At 34.4% G+C, this 16711-nt stretch overlaps 1 protein-coding gene across 10 annotated transcripts in view; it reads left to right on the forward strand.

The window, feature by feature from the left end:
* LOC106867691 (tumor protein p53-inducible protein 11) overlaps nucleotides 1-16711 on the forward strand; it is a 553124-nt gene that overhangs the window by 494927 nt on the left and 41486 nt on the right. For 2 of the 10 annotated variants that reach the window (XM_052969713.1, XM_052969714.1), the window contains exon 6: nucleotides 420-580. The exons of the other annotated variants lie outside the window; for them this stretch is intronic. In XM_052969713.1, coding sequence (XP_052825673.1) covers nucleotides 420-580 — 161 coding nt within the window. The remainder of the gene's footprint in view (nucleotides 1-419; nucleotides 581-16711) is intronic. 10 annotated transcript variants of the gene reach the window in all.

The following is a 16711-nucleotide window of genomic DNA, read 5'->3' on the forward strand; positions in this document are numbered from 1 at the left end:
TACAATTTGCATATGATTTAATTTTGTTTAAAAAAAAAATGGTTTTGAGCAATTTCTATAAAGAAACCAAAACATAAAAATACTGGCAATTATCTTCAGAAGAAAAAAAAAATCAAATTCCTTACAAAGTCAACAATTTTGTACCTGCCTTTCAGTTTCCTGTTATGCAGTTGCTTCTTCCCAAACTAGCATGTTATATTACAAAATTTACTCTTATCAAAGATCACCACTAGCCTCCTCAAATTCTGGTGTTTATTTGTGATATAGTGAAGTTTTAAGACTAGTATTGTATCTCTAATTTCTATCTACCCACCATTTAACCAAAATCTCTCATCTTCTGTCTTTGTTGGTGTCATCCTTTTGAGTCTCCGTATGGTATTGTTTTGTCATGTGATGTTGCTTGTTTGTTGTTGTTGCAGTGACATCTGTCTTCATGATGCTATCGACGCTCGCAAACACAACTAGCCCGATTCTGTTGCTGTTGAGTGCTATTACCATCATCTCCCCTAGCTGTTACTTTTACTGGGCGGTCAGCAAAGAAGGCCGCACCAAGGAAGGACAGGGCTATCACCGATTCCAGGTACAGTATAAGAACCCCTCATTAAGCCACCATCTTCTGCACTATAGCTCTTTCAGTTTGTTTTTTTTTGTTTTTTTTTTGTTTTTTTACCCAGCATGCTGTATCTGCATTCCTTGATTTTTCTCACCAAACTTACTTTGGAAGGTTTTTAGCATTTATGTACCAACTCCTTATTATCTCAAGGTGTTCTCCTCAAATACCTTGTGAAGTTTTTGAGTATAATATTATTAATTAAATGGTGAAATGTATCTTAATCAACAACGAAAATTAAGCCATTCTGAAGTCAAGTCAGCCAGTTCCTAGCTCAAGGTTCAACCAAATGTATCCTTTAAAAGGCATTACACTATATATTGCTAATCAGGTAGAAATCATATCACTCATATCTAATTAATTAGATGTATACTTTTGTATCTATGAAACTCTATAGCCATATATGTCATTGTCTTGTTTAAATGATGAATTTATACTCTTATAAACACATAATTCTAAACATTAAAACATTAATCAAGCTTTATTGCCTTGTAGCTTCATACTTCCATTTCTATCACATAAATTAAGGAATGTTCTCATTAAAAATCATTGGAAATGTTTTTATTATCTCCATCTTTATATTAGTTTTATCAATCTTCATTAACAAGCTGATAACCATTATTCTAAAACTAATCTAGATATCTAGGTTTCTTAGATCTTGAAAACACTTCTTAAAAATTTAGCATAGGTGCAGAAGTGGCTGTATGGTAAGTGGCTTGCTTACCAACCACATAGTCCCAGCTTCAGTCCCACTGCGTGGCACCTTGGGCAAGTGCCTTTTACTATAGCCTTGGGCTGACCAAACCCTTGTGAGTGGATTTGGTAGACGGAATCTGAAAGAAACCTGTCGTATATATATATATATATATATATATATATATATGTGTGTGTGTATGTTTGTGTGTCTGTGTTTGTCCCCAACCATCGCTTGACTACCAATGTTGGTGTGTTTACATCCCTGTAACTTAACAGTTCAGCAAAAAAGACCGTTAGAATAAGTACTAGACTTACAAAGAATAAGTCCTGGGGTCGATTTGTTTGGCTAAAAGTGGTGCTCCAGCAAATGACTGAAACAAATAAAAGAATCTAGGTTTTAACAACATCTTACAACACAATCTCAATGTGACAGGTAATAGTTGTAGCGACTTCAATATTCTAAACTAGTTACTCTTAAGTTTACTTTTTCATTCTTCTGAACTGATAATATAAATACCAGCAACATAAGTGATTACTTTTAAATCACTTACTTGCTCATCATCATCATCATCATCGTCAATATTTTAATTTCCATCTTCCATGCTTCCATGGATTGGATGGTTTCATAGCATCCAAGAGAGTCAAGGACTTGTACTCCAGGGTTTGCTTTCGTGTTGTTTCTATGGCTAGATACCCTTCTTAATACCAACCATTTTACAGAGCATACTGACAGCTTTTGTGGGCGTGGGGTAGCACCCAATACGAGTGAGAGTATCATACAGCTCACTTAACTAAAATCCCTTTTGGCTAAGTGGGGTTACAGCAGAGAGGGAAGCAATTTCATTTCTTATAATAATTAACTCAAAAGCTAATTATTATAAGACATTGTTTTATGCAGCAGCTGCTTATTCAGAAGTTCAAGAGTTTTTGACATCAATTCCTAATTGTTACTACTTCATTTTCATTAATTAGTGCCCATTAAAATACTATGAATATCACATCTTCCCAATTTTATCTAATTCCTCTCCATTTACTTCATACCTTAAGCAATAAAAACGACTCTGCTTTTTTTCACTTTGCAAAGGAAAAAACAGAAGTGCTTTTATTCTATTCTGTTTCATGAAGCATTTGCTACATTGTTACCAAGGGTAGTTTATGATTAGTCACTGTCATTACCCCAAAGTCAATAAAATTTTAGTCAATGTCATTATCCTAAGGTCAGTAAAATATCATTCAAGTACTTGAATTTAATGTGATCAGTTAAACCCATTCCAGAATTTGTATCCTTTACACTAAAGTACTAGTGGAATGGTTAAAGTTTCAGACAAGATTCCTTGTGTTTTTTACCAGATTTTTAGTTCTGAGTTCAACTTCTACCAAGAATAACTTTGCCATTCATCCTTTTGAGGTTGATAAAGTAAAGTACCAATCTAGTATTGGGTTGGTGTAATCAACCAATTTATTCCCGACAAATTTAAGCCTTGTGCTTACATTAGAAACAATTGTTATTATCATTAACATCATTATTGATATTATCTGGGCAGTAAATTGTCAGAATTGTCAGAGCACCAAATAAAATGCTTTGCAGTATTTCTTTTAGCTCTTTATGTTCTAGTTTCAAAACTCACTCAAGTCAACTTTGCCTTTCATCTTTTCGGGTTCAATAAAATAAAGTACCAGTCAAATATGATATATACCAGTCAAGATGATATTGACTAACCCACCACCCTAAAAACTTTGTTGGTTTTGTGCTTAAATCACAAACCATTCTTATTATTATTATCATTATCCAGGCAGCGAGCTGGCAGAATCATTAATACGCTAGGTAAAAAGCTTAGTGGCATTTCGTCTGACTGCACATTGAGTTCAAATTCCTCAAATGTCAACTTTGCATTTCATCCTTTCAGGGTTGATAAATTAAATACCAGTGAAACACTGGAGTCAATGTAATCAACTAATCATCTCCCCAAAATTTCATGCCTTGTGCCTTCAGTAGAAAGGATTATCATCATCATCATTAAGGCAGCAAGCTGGCAGAATCATTATTGTGTCAGACAAAATGCTAAGCAGCATTTCTTCTGACTTTACAGTCTGAGTTGAAATACTGCTGTGGTCGATTTTGTTTTTAATCCTTTCAGGATTGATAGAATAAAGTACAGGTCAGGTACTGGGGTCACTATAATCCCATAAAATTGCTGGCCTTGTGCTAAAATTTGAAACATCATCTTTATTATTATAATTATTGTAATTATTATAAATATTTGTGAAGGCGCATGGCTCAGTGGTTAGAGCGTCGAGCTTACGATCGTGAGGTTGTGAGTTCGAATCCTGGACCGGGCTGCATGTTGTGTTCTTGAGCAAGACAATTTATTTCACATTGCTCCAGTCCACTCAGCTGTAGAAATTAGTTCTGACGTCACTGGTGCCAAGCTGTATCGGCCTTTGCCTTTCCCTTGGATAACACTGGAGGCATGGAGAGGGGAGTCTGGTATGCATGGGCGACTGCTGGTCTTCCATAAAAACAACCTTGCCCGGACTTGTGCCTCAGAGGGTAACTTTCAAGGTGCAATCCCATGGTCAGTCATGACCGAAGGGGGTCTCTCTCTCAGTATAGTAATTATTATTAAGGTAGTGAGCTAGCAGATCATTAATACACTGGACGAAATTCTCATCCCTCTCTACATTCTGGGTTCAAATTCCACTGAGATAATCTTTGCCTTTCATCCCTTCAGGGACTATAAAATAAGTACCAGTTGACCACTGCAGTCAATGTTATCGACTTACCCCTTTTCCAATATTGCTGGCCTTGTGCCATCATCATCATTATTATTGTTATATTTGACTTACTCTGTTTGTTGCTGGAGAGATCATTAATGTAGTTGGTCTACTTCCCATTAACTAGGGCTTTCACAGAGACTCCTTGCACTTCCAAATAATACTGTATTCTGGATTTGCTCTATTTTCCTTTTTTTTTTTTTGTCTGTCTTTTCTGACCACTTTTCAACTTCTTTGCTCCACCATTATTTATTGACTCATTGTACACATTTTTACTTTGTGCATTGTACCTAGAGCACCAACAATTATTGGCACATTATATACCATTTTCTTCCTTTGCTCACTATACCAAGGGCACTATTAGTTACCGGCACAATAAACACCTTTTAGTTTCATTATCATTTTTATTATTATTATTGTTATTATTATTATTATCATTATTACTATTATTATTGCAACCAGCTGGCAGAATTTTTGGCACACTGGACAAAATTCTTAATGCCTTTTTGTCTGTCTTTATGTTCTGAGTTCAAATTCTACCGAGGTCAACTTTGTCCTTTATCCTTTTGGGGATTGATATGATAAATACAAGTCAAGTACTGGGGTCAAAGTAATCAACTAGCACCTCACACCCAAAATTTTCAGGCCTTGTACCTGTAGTAGAAAGGATGATTATTATTATTATTATTATTATTATTATTATTATTATTATTAAGGTGGTAAGCTGGCAGAACTGTTAGCACACCGGACAAAATACTTAACAGTATTTTGTTCATCTTGACATTCTGTGTTCAAACTCTGCCAAAGTTGACTTTGCCTTTCATTCTTTTGGGGTCAGTGAAATCAACTAGTTCCTTTTCCACAAAATTTCAGGCCTTGTGCCTATTGTAGAAAGAATTATTATTCTGATTATAACTATTATTATTACCATTATTTGTTCAGGGTTTACAGTTATATCTCATTCTAAATATATAAAGATGGGCACTTGTGGCTTGGCTGTATCGTTAAGAAGTTCATTTCCCAACCACATGATTTCCAGTTCAGTCCCACTGCACAGTTCTCTGGGCAAGTGTTTTCTGTTGTAGCCCCAAAACAACTTATGAAAGAATTTGGTTGATGGAAACTGAAAAAAGCCCATCATTTGATGTATATGTGCATCCACACACGCATAAATATACATACAAACAGACACACACACACATAAACATGTGTGTGTTTGTTTGCATTTGTGCTGTACAAAAGTTGCAAGCAACAAGCAGTGTTATCACTTTCCCTGTCAACAAATTGTCCATTCACTTTATACCTTCAAAGACATGTGAAATATGATATCTCTTACTTGAAAAGCAAGCAGGTATGGGTTAGTGACAGAAAGAGCATCCAACTTCAGAACGATGCCTCAGTGAGATATTTGTCTAACCCATACCAGCATGGTAAAACAAACAAAAACGGACCAAATTGTAGGCACACATGCTGGGTGGGGGTGAATATTTTATATTCGATAATATACTTTATTATTTTAATCACTCAAATAGTTAGGAAGGCACTTTTAGATACTTCTTTCTATATCTAAATTCTTACTTTGCACTTTGGATGGTATTAGGAAATTCTTAAAGCAAGGCAGCAAGCTGGCAGAATTATTAGCATGCCAGACAAAATGTTTAGCAGCATTTTGTCCGTCTTTATTTTCTGAGTTCAAATCCTGCCAAAGTCAACGTTGCCTTTCATTCTTTCAGGATAGATTAAATAAGTACCAGTTGAGCACTGGGATCGATGTAACCGTCTAGCCTCCTCCCTCAAAATTTCAGGGCTTATTCCTGTAGTAGAAAGGATTATGAGATTGTTAAATATACTTGAGATTAAATAATTTAACAACTGAAAATAAAAAAAAGTTAGAGAGGAAAAAGGAGAAAATTGTTGAAGTCTTTTATAACTATTTCATTAAACACACTTTCTACTATTCTCTGGTGCCTTCAGCCACTGGATATGGTTAAAAAGAGAGGATGAGCAATGGCTAGAAGAATACTGAGTGAAGCCTAATAGCCAGTTGATCCAGCAAATAGGATCTCATCTTAGTGTGCAATAATAACTGTTGAGAGGAAGGCCCTCAGATGGTGCACATTCTCTCCTGATGACCCCTATAAACCTGCTAGTATTTGATATATGGAACTTTCAACTGATAGCACTTGTATCAGTAAGTTTACAAATAAAGTCTACAAAAATAGTATGAATAGCTCAGGTGTAATAGAATTTATCATTATAAAGCCAAGTATTATAATTCAGCTGATCCTGACATGCTAAAAATGTTTTTTACTCCCAGATTTACCATTGACTGTTTATTTGTTCCTTCTCTTTACTCCTACCATACCTATGTCGTATACTGATTAATACTGCTCAATCAGGCAACCAGACATAGCTTCAATTACTGATGTTAATATCATTAGCATAATTGTTTTAAATTTGTTGTTAATAAGTTGAAAATCAGAACTTGATTCACTGAACAGTTAAAATGATTAAGATAGATGCCTTAACAAGTTTCAGGGAGTTCATTACTGTCGGATAATGTCTTCTCAAACTAGTGCTTATGTCACTGTAATTAGCTACATAAATTTTGTAATTAAATTGAATGAGTTTAAATCATTAACAACATCATGGCATTTTTAATAAGATATATATATATAAAACATTTAATTATGGCCATTGTCAAGACACATTACCCTTCTGTGTGATAAAACTCAACTGAAAAGGCAGTTATCATTTTGCATTCCATTTTTAAATGTTACCATTACAAAGAGCAAGGTTCTGAATAATTCAAAGCAAACATTTGCAGTTTCAAATCCAAATTTCTCTTGTATATACAAGAGAAAATGTCTTTGATTCCACAGTCTTCTGTGTTGGAACCCTATCGGGCTTGAGTTTTTCCCTTTTACATATTTCAGATAAATATGAAACATATTAGGATTCAGGCCAACCAATTATACTTCCCATTACATGTTTAGAACCCTTTATCAGTATAACTGTATTATTATTATTATTATTGTTGTTATTTTTTTTTTATTAGAATGGTTGGTGTAGGGGAATGCTCAGGGTTATCTGCTGCATGAAAACTTAATAGCAATGTAGGTACTTGTATACTTCATGTAGTGAGCCTAGAAATTTTATTTAATTGAAATTATACCCTTCATGATGAGAATATCCATTATGATAATGATTATTATCATGTACTTTTAATGCACCACATCAAGTATGTTAGTATTGACCTTTACTATTATTAATAACAATGGTTGTGTGCTTATGAAGTTCATTTTGTAATCATTTGGTTCCTGGTTTGATCCCATATTAACTACAACACAGGATATGGTGTTATAAGGAAATGACTATATTACCACAGAGATACAAGAAAATTTCTACAATTTGAATTTTGTCCGATAGAATTGCTGAAAGATATCAAATAAAAAAAATTCTTAAATCTTTAACACTTTTGCATTTAAACCAGCCATATCTGGCCAAAATATTCTACCTATTTTATGTACAAAGTAGCCAGGTCTGGCCTCTCACACCAGCCCTATAATGTCATTCTAAAAATTAACAGCTACCTCATTAAGATTACAAAGGTACAAGATAATGCATGATTAATTCAAAGCAGTATGAATAAATTAGCATTACTTTTGACAGAATAATGTAAATGCTAAAGGCTTAAATATCTTTGGTTGGTGGGAGAGGAGTCTTAATTATTATATATAGAATATGTTGATAGAAAAGTATTTGTTTTTTCCATTTTGTTTCTTGATATTACTATGAATTATCTACAACAAAGTAAAATCTACTTCAGTAGGTTCACTACTTGCTATCCACCTTCTTCAGCTAGTATTCTCAGGGAATGTCTTTTTCTTGTTTATTTCCACACTGCATGTAGCTAATGCTTTTTTGAGAAAATCATGTCATTCATCAAAACTCCTTCCAGGTTCCATACCTACCACAGGAAACATTTGATATTAATGATTAATGCTGCATGTTTTCTAATGCTTTATTATGAGAAATGCATGAACATCATAACATCTCGTTCTTCATTTGATTTAAATATAAGATCATATGGCCTATGTATCAAACCTATATTACCATTGCCTATTTTTTAACTGTTCTTAAAGAAAGCATGATTATCAAAACATTTCATTGGCTCTTTCCACAAAAGCAATTTTTTCCACTGCTTCACATCAATTTTTGTTCTAATACATACATCAAAATGTCATAAGCTGGGGAACTTTTTGTTGTTTTTTTTTTTTTTTTTTTTTTTTTTCATCACTTTTCAGTTTGGAAAAGGTTCTAATATAGATTCATTAAAGAATTAGTAATTCCTCTGAGTTATAAAAAGAATGCATTCTTAAAATCTTTTCCATAATATAAATTTTTAAGAGTCCCAACTTCTATTTTTCCCTATTGACATTACTTAATCTCTTCTCACCACACACACACATCACACTTCACACATGTATGCATATACATAATATTTATTTATAGTATTTACATATCTGAAGACAGATATATGTTAATGCCTATGTAAATGTGATTTAGTAAAGAGTAATTTTACAAACAAATTAATAAGTAATTATGTTAGCTATATTAAGTATTTAATCTGTAATGTTCTTGGTTATAGCATTCTACTACTCAGAGTTTTGTATCTTTGTCCTTGAGCATTCATCATATAAGGGCTGGCCGGCTGGTGGAATGTTTACCACATTTGATCAGTGTTTATGAGCATGGATTTTCTGACATCTATGATTGTTTAGTCTGGTTTGATAGCACCGTTGAGGTTTAAGTAAATGAACTTGTGTTTCATGTCAACACTTAATAAATTAGATCTGATTTTGCTTTCAATATGTCTGTTATTTTGGTCAGGCTGAATTTATTTTCCTTATGTCAGAGGCTGCAGAAATTTGAACAGGTGTGAATTTATTGCTGAGGTGTGAACCAGTTGTTGTTAACAATGTCATTGTTGTTTGTATCTTTTACGTGATATACATGGTTTGATAATGTGTGAAGGCAGCGTCAAGAATGAACATTCAAACTATACACCCACCTGGAAACATGAATAAAAAAATAATTTAACATTTTAAAACTGCCTTTGATATTTGAAAGATCAATATTGATAATATTGGTTCACATTTCAGCAGCAAGTCCATATCCACAATGTACAAATTTCTGTAGTATAATGCTGAAAAATACTTTATCCTCGACCTAGCAACAAACATCAACAGAAGATCAGAGTTAATTGTTAAGTGTTACCATGAAAACAATTTCATTTTTTAAAAACCTAGCAACAGAACTATCAGTCCAGATAAATATTCTAAAAACCAGGAGTTCATAGGCCACCATGCCATCAAACCATACTGATAAGCTCTAACCAAAAGAGATGTATATTCCACCAGCTGGTCCCAAATGTGTAATGTCCAAGTACAAGAAGAGAACTGTCTAATGGGATGCAATAGATAAATTTTGGTACTTCTGATTTCTGATTTACAGAGTTGCATGTTGTGCATTACACTCAATCACACACAAACATACACATATGTATACACACTAGTATTTTTCTAGAAAATACTATTAAATAGAATCTACCAAAATATAGCTATATTTTCTAGTTTTAGAATGCTATTTGCAGTCTAAATATATCAAGTAACCAATTTCCCATTTCAGTATTCCTTTTGTTAATCAGTGTGTTTTTGTCTTTTTCCTTTGAATCATTTCAAATTCCTCTGATGGAAAATTTCAATCAAAAATTCAATTAAATTTTTTTTTTTTTTAGCTGTTTTGAAATTTATTAAAAATTTTCTTGTAACATACATGTGTCTAAATATGTATGTATACACTTCTTTATGATATAGTCTTCTTGCTTACTGTTTTTTTTTCCTTTCCTTTTCTTTGTTGCTTTGTTGCAACATAATCCACTAAAGCCTTTATTTTGATAATCCTTAGAGATTTTCTTAGATGGACTATAGATGTGTGTCCAAAATATTATGCTTGAGTTTGTGTCTAGTTATAGGAGCTTTTGGTATTGATCCCATATTACACCAGTTAAACACATATACACTAGTGCATGCATGCACACACACATATATCATCCCCATTATCATTGGTCATTTTAAAATCCACTTTTTCTGTGCTCACATGGTGAAGACAGAATTTGTTGAGGCTGATTTTCTGTGGCTAAATGCCCATCCTGTCGCCATATATAGACATCAAACTGTTATTGATGTAGAATTTTTATTATTTAAAATCACTAAGGTAGTAAGGTGGAAAAATTGTTAGAACAATGGTAAAAATGCTATGTGATATTTGTGCCAGTTTTTCACATTCTGTGCCTTTTGTTCTTCCAAAATCAAATCAAAAAAATAAAGTAGCAGTCAAATACTAGGATTGATGCTGTTAACTAAATCCTCCCCTCAAAATAGTTGGCCTTGTGCCTTGAATAGAAATCATCATCATTTATTGTCTGCCTTCCATGCTGGCATGGGTTACATGATTTGATAGGAGCTGGCCAGGTAGAAGACTTCTGTGTCTTTTATGGCTGCATGCCCATCCTAACACCAACCACCCCACAAAATGGACAGTGCTTTTAACATGGCACCAGCACAGGTAAGGTCAGATTTGGCATGATTTTTACAGCTGGATGTCCTTCCAAATACCAACCACTTCACTGAAATCATTTCAAAGAAAGCATATACTTTCAATACACCAACAAATATATGATGGACTTACCCTTGTTGTAAACAGTATAATGAATAAACAGCTTGCAGAAAGGGATGTAACTGGAAATTATATACAACATGCCATGTGTCAGACACAAAAGAGAGCAAACTAAGAAAAATAGAGATGTAAAACCTAATCTAATTGATGCTGATCTCCTTCACCATTGCAGTCCACATCGCATGTGAGATCTCTTTGTTTGTCTAATAATACCAACCATATGCTTAAGTGAATTATAGACACAAACCAATATATACAAATAATATGTATAACCAGAACGTGGTGCATCAAACCACTTAGTAATATGGCTGAAATTTTGAAGGTCTCGTTATTTCAAAATAGCCTTAGACCTCAGTCTTTCAGTGTCTCAGGGATTTCTATATCTCCACAAACTAATGATAAATAGTTGTTGATTATTCTATGCTGCATATGTCCATCCTTTCCATCTAATGTTTTTAGCTATCCTGCTCACTAGTTTAGCTTGATGAGGTGTCAGCTTTGGTGCTGTACAGTTCAACCATGTAACATGTTCTGGATTACATGTCACCAACAGCAACTTTGAATGGCCTAATGCACACACACACACATTCATTCATACACCCACCTACACTCTCACCCACACACATATCAAGTAAACAAAACCATAGTATTATAAATATGTGTGTGTTCTTGTATTTTTGAGGTGATAAACAATTAATGAATCACAGTATTTTAACATTAGCTAAGTTTCTTATATCAATAAGTTTCATTAGATAGACTAGTTTTGTTGCAAACTTTTTCCTTCCAAAGACTTTTAGTCACATGAGTATACTAGTATTTCTGGTAGGATTACTGCTCTTTTTTTTTTGCACGCGTGTGTGCGTGACTGGACCCCTACCAATCATGGAATTGTTTAGAATATTATATCTTAGCTGTTATGTCAAACCCTCAATTCCAGCATCTTCAATAAAACATCCTTACTGATAAATGTAGCTTTGTTGCCAAGACTAATTTATCATGACAAGATTGCTGTCAATTATATGGAACTCTGGAATAGTTTCCTATTGTTGTCTTTGGTTCCGTTTAATGTTTGTTGTTGTTACTTAAATGCAAGGCATTCCAATTGGACAGATTTATGGTTAAAAGTATTACATTATTACTATCCTATTGTTTTCTATTTTAGGTTTCATGTGTTGTCTTAAATTATCCATTATTAAGGCCGTAGGCCATAGTTTGGTGTAGATTTAGCTCAGTGGTTCTCAAACGGGGTCCACATGGCCCTTGGGGGTTCATGTAAGATTTTGTAATAAATTTATTATACTTTGATAATACACAAACTATTTTAACAATTTTTGTTATACAACTCCTAATAATAATTAATTATAAAAATGTAATGTAACTTCTTTTAAGCACCAAATGTCTATAGGGGGTCTAGTCATGTAAAATAGGAATCAAAAGGAACCCATAGGCAAAAAATGGGTGAGAACCACTGATTTAGCTGCTATTTGTAGCAGGTTTAGCAATCATACAGAGACTCCCACTTTGATTGTATAAGAGAGGTTATTGTATTTTTTAGCTGTAAGTCATCAATGATAAAGCAGACATATGACCATTCCATAGTTTATTCAAATAATGTGTCTTGGATTATATTATCCACTGAGTCTAATATTCTAGAGACAGTACAATGTGATTTTGGTGTAATTTAGTTGTTATTTGCAGCATGTCAATTAATCATGTAGAGTTGATTCTGTGAGAAATAAGGAAATGGTAGATGTGATATGAAATCAGGGAAAACATCATCAAACAGCAGTCATAGCTGGTTCATAGTCTTAACTCACAAATATCTTTTTATCATTCTAAATTACATTTGCTTAGTGACTATTGTAGGATGTAATTGAACATATACTTTTGATCTCTCATTCAAAAATGTTAAATATGAAGTATTCTGTATGCTTTAATTACCTTCAGAATAATGAAGAATTTGAGGAGGTTTAATCAAGTAATTAACACATTATTATTAATTTGGTATTTATAACATAATTAAGGGCTTTGTATTAAATTCTAATGTAAAGTTTTAATTTAACCCTTTTTGTTACCATGTTCCTGTTGCAATGCAGTCTTTGTTTCATTTAATTCTGGAAGAAAATAAGAAAGAATTCATTAAAATAACTTTGTCATTATTAAGATGGTGTTTGGAACATAAATTAACATGAAATTTTAATGAAAGGTTTTAATTTGCATCATTTTAAAACAAGGAGTTTGCCTCATACAACCTTTGTTAGTCTCAGGTGGGTTGGTATCAAAAGATCTGTATCTTTTATCTTTCACTTGTTTCAGCCATTAGACTGTGGCCATGCTGGGGCACTACCTTGAGGAATTTTTTTAGTCAAATGACTCAGCCCCAGTTCGTTTTTTTTTTTTTAAGCCTGGTACTTATTCTATTGGTCTCTTTTGCCAAACCACTAAGTTATGGGGACATAAACACACCAGCACCAGTTGTCAAGTAGTGCCATTGTTTCAATATGTTCATCTGCCAAAATAGTTCACATCTACCATTGCATCTCATGATTTCAATGTAAACCTGGTTCAGGTGGTTTACATGTTAATTAACCCATAGTTGGGTCCCGGACGGATGCTACTACACTGGCTGAGAGTAAACTTAAGAACAATAGTGGCTAACAGATGGTTCCGCCCTCCTCAATACCCTAGAATTTGGAATTTCCAGGATTTTAAGGAGTGTGGAATAATCTCTTAGACAGTATTGTTCCTAGGTCTATGCTGACCCAGAATAGTGGTAATATTCTGGGTATGGCTTTAAAACTGCATCCAATAGTTGGACCTTGGCTCAGGTCTTCCACCATACAGAAATGGTAATGTTTACCATTGAGTGGATGTACATACTGTACAAGAATAGATGTGAAAATATGTTTTAGAGAACTCGTGTATAATTGATATATAGGTGCAGGCATAGCTATGTGGTAAGAAGTTTGCTTCCCAACCACATGTGTGGCACCTTGGGCAAGTGTCTTCTACTATATCCTTGGGCTGACCAAAGCTTTGTGAGTGGATTTGGTAGACAGAAACTGAAAGAAGCCCTGTGTGTATGTATTTATATTTATATGTGTGTGTGTGTGTATGTCTTTGTGTCTGTGTTCCCTGCGCATGTGCCACCGCCTCCACCACCACCATCACTTGATGACCGATGTTGGTGTATTTACATCCTCATAATTTAGCAGTTTGGCAAAAGAGACCATTAGAGTAAGTACTAGGCTTACAAAGAATAAGTCCTGGGGTCGATTTCTTTGACTAAAAATAAATTAAAAAACCTTTAAGGCAGTGCTACAGCATGGCCACAATCAAATGACTGAAGTAAAAGAATATTCTCATACATTTATATTTTAACAAATACCATACCTCTAACTTTTTGTTGTAACTGAATTTTAGTCTTTAAATTCATGTGATGTCACAGTGTTTACATTTGCCAGTATCAAACATTTACAGATATCGTAATTATTTTCATTTCTAATAATTGTAATCAATAAAATAAACTTTTTATTGCTTGTTTTGTTTTAATTAATTAAAATTTGCTGTGAATGGGGAAAATCCTTAGTTGTTGTAGGTCATATCTCACATGACTAATTAATTAAGTTATCTTAATGAAATAGAAATATTTCACTATAATGAAGCTTTAAATATGATCTTTTAAGAACATTTATGCAATAGGAAAGCTGATTTCCTATAACTATCTTTTCAGTTTTGCTCTCAGAGCTTAGTTATAGAAATATATGTGAAAATGATATGGAAAACATCCTATTTAATATTTCAACAATGTATGCAAACGTGTGAGTTTGTCAACCCACACAACCTACCACTGGCAATCAGAAAACAAAAGCTTTTGAGAAAGCAAACGTTTGAACATAGAATAAATAAACTAATATTTTTATCATATAAACTAAAAATTATTTTTCTCTTTTGCTGTTAAAAGTTTGTAAACTCAAAGATTAATGTACAAAGCTGCAATTATACATGTCAGAGATTCAAACTTTGATCAAATGCTTCTTTTTTTTTTATATATATATAGAAATTCTTACATAGAGCTTAAACTCTCTTATTTTTTCCTTAAAGAAAAATGTTTGATATGATTAAGTTAATAGAGTACCAGAACTTCAGACTCTTCACTAAGAGTGGACTGTCCCCAGGACATTTTGTTCTCAACAACTATGTCCACTTCATATACATACTACTACAGGTGGTATATTTAATCATTGTAAGCATGAGTGACACAATAGAATTGGTGAGCATTTGTTGGTTTACAGATATAATTTCAGTTTCTCATGGGTAATTATCTGCAGTAAACTACCATCTTGTCAGAGATGAGGATGTATTCTATCGTAACTACCTCGCTGGTAAGAGGGGAAGTGGCAAAGAAATCCACTGGTTCATTCACTTGTCTGTGTTCCAACGGGGTGGTGAAGACACTTGAACTGGTCATTCAGTACCTCACTGATTCAAGTTGGGCTGTCTGTGAGAGAGCCATCATTTTCGAAGAGGGGTCCTATCTTGCAGCATACTGAGGCGGTTTCTTTTGTGTAATGAAATAAGGCCTTTGGATTTGACTTAATGTTTTTTATAACCCAGGCTTCTTTGTCTGCTCTCTCCCTCACATCGGATTGTAGCAGCCTTTTTTGAAATCTCCATCAGTATTGTTTTTAGGCGGGACCTTTTGCTACTTTTGGGATGCTGGTTGAGTTAATTTGCAACCTTCGTCCATCGTCTCATGAGGATCTTCCTCTCCCTTGGAATCTTGTCCCTATTTGTTTTGGCTTTGTGCTCTGGGTCATATTTCTGGCATATGGCTTGCACAATAGACATGAAACATTCTAGTTTCAAGCCAGTGTCTGGTGTGGAGAGACATTTTGGCCAGTCCTCTCTGAGGATCTCTTTCTGGATCGATTTCCATTCTGCTTTGTGGAAGTTCAGATTGGAGAGATTTAGGGTGCTTCCTCTAGGCTGTATGTCTCTGGTTACTTTCGGCCCAAACATAGACAACTCTATTATGTTGTGATCCGAGACTAATGTTGACGTCACTTTCACATCATGAATGATGTCCATGTTATTTGTGAAGCAGAAATCCAGAATGTTATTCGCTCTAGTTGGTCTGAGAACAGCTTGCTCCAAGAATAGGGCATTGGTGAGGTTGAGCAGGGCCTCCACCTGTGCTTGCTTGCGGTGAGTCAATCCTGAGAGTATGAGAACTTCGAGCCATTTGATGTTGGGGAAGTTGAAATCACCCATAAGAAATATGGTCACGTGATGTTCCAGTTTCATGAGAATTTCTTTAATTCTTGTGAGGCAATCTTCAAACTTGCCTATGTGGTTTGGAGCATTCGGTGGGCAATATGTATTACATATGACTATATTATGTTGTCTTATGTATACAATTAGAGTGTCACATAACGAATTTGAGTATGACAGTAAGATCTGGGGTGTGAGGTTGTCACGGATGTATACAGCAGCTCCACCATGGCTCCTTTCCCTTCTGTCTATTTGCAGTATGGCATATTTTGGTACGTGTTCTTCTGCATCCTCTATATCAGGGCTGAGGTGAGTTTCCACGAGTGTTAAGCATAGGGCTTGATTGCATGCAGCAAGGTCTCTCAGGAAAGAAATTTTGCTTTTATTATAATGCAACAGGCCCCCAATATTTAATAAAAAATATTGGCGTGACGACTGTGCAGGTGTTAGGGGAGGGCATCCCATGTCTGTTGACTGTAGTGGGCGCAGAGGTGGGCAAGATTCCTTGTTTGGGCTTGGTGTAGCCAGGTCAGCTGCTGCACAATCTTTTGCGCCATGTATAAAAAAGACTCTTGCTCAGCTGCTGTGTTGTGCATAATCTCTGAAGAGCGCACT

This window comes from Octopus bimaculoides, chromosome 7, assembly GCF_001194135.2.
Source record: "Octopus bimaculoides isolate UCB-OBI-ISO-001 chromosome 7, ASM119413v2, whole genome shotgun sequence".
Taxonomy (NCBI): Eukaryota; Metazoa; Mollusca; class Cephalopoda; order Octopoda; family Octopodidae; genus Octopus; species Octopus bimaculoides.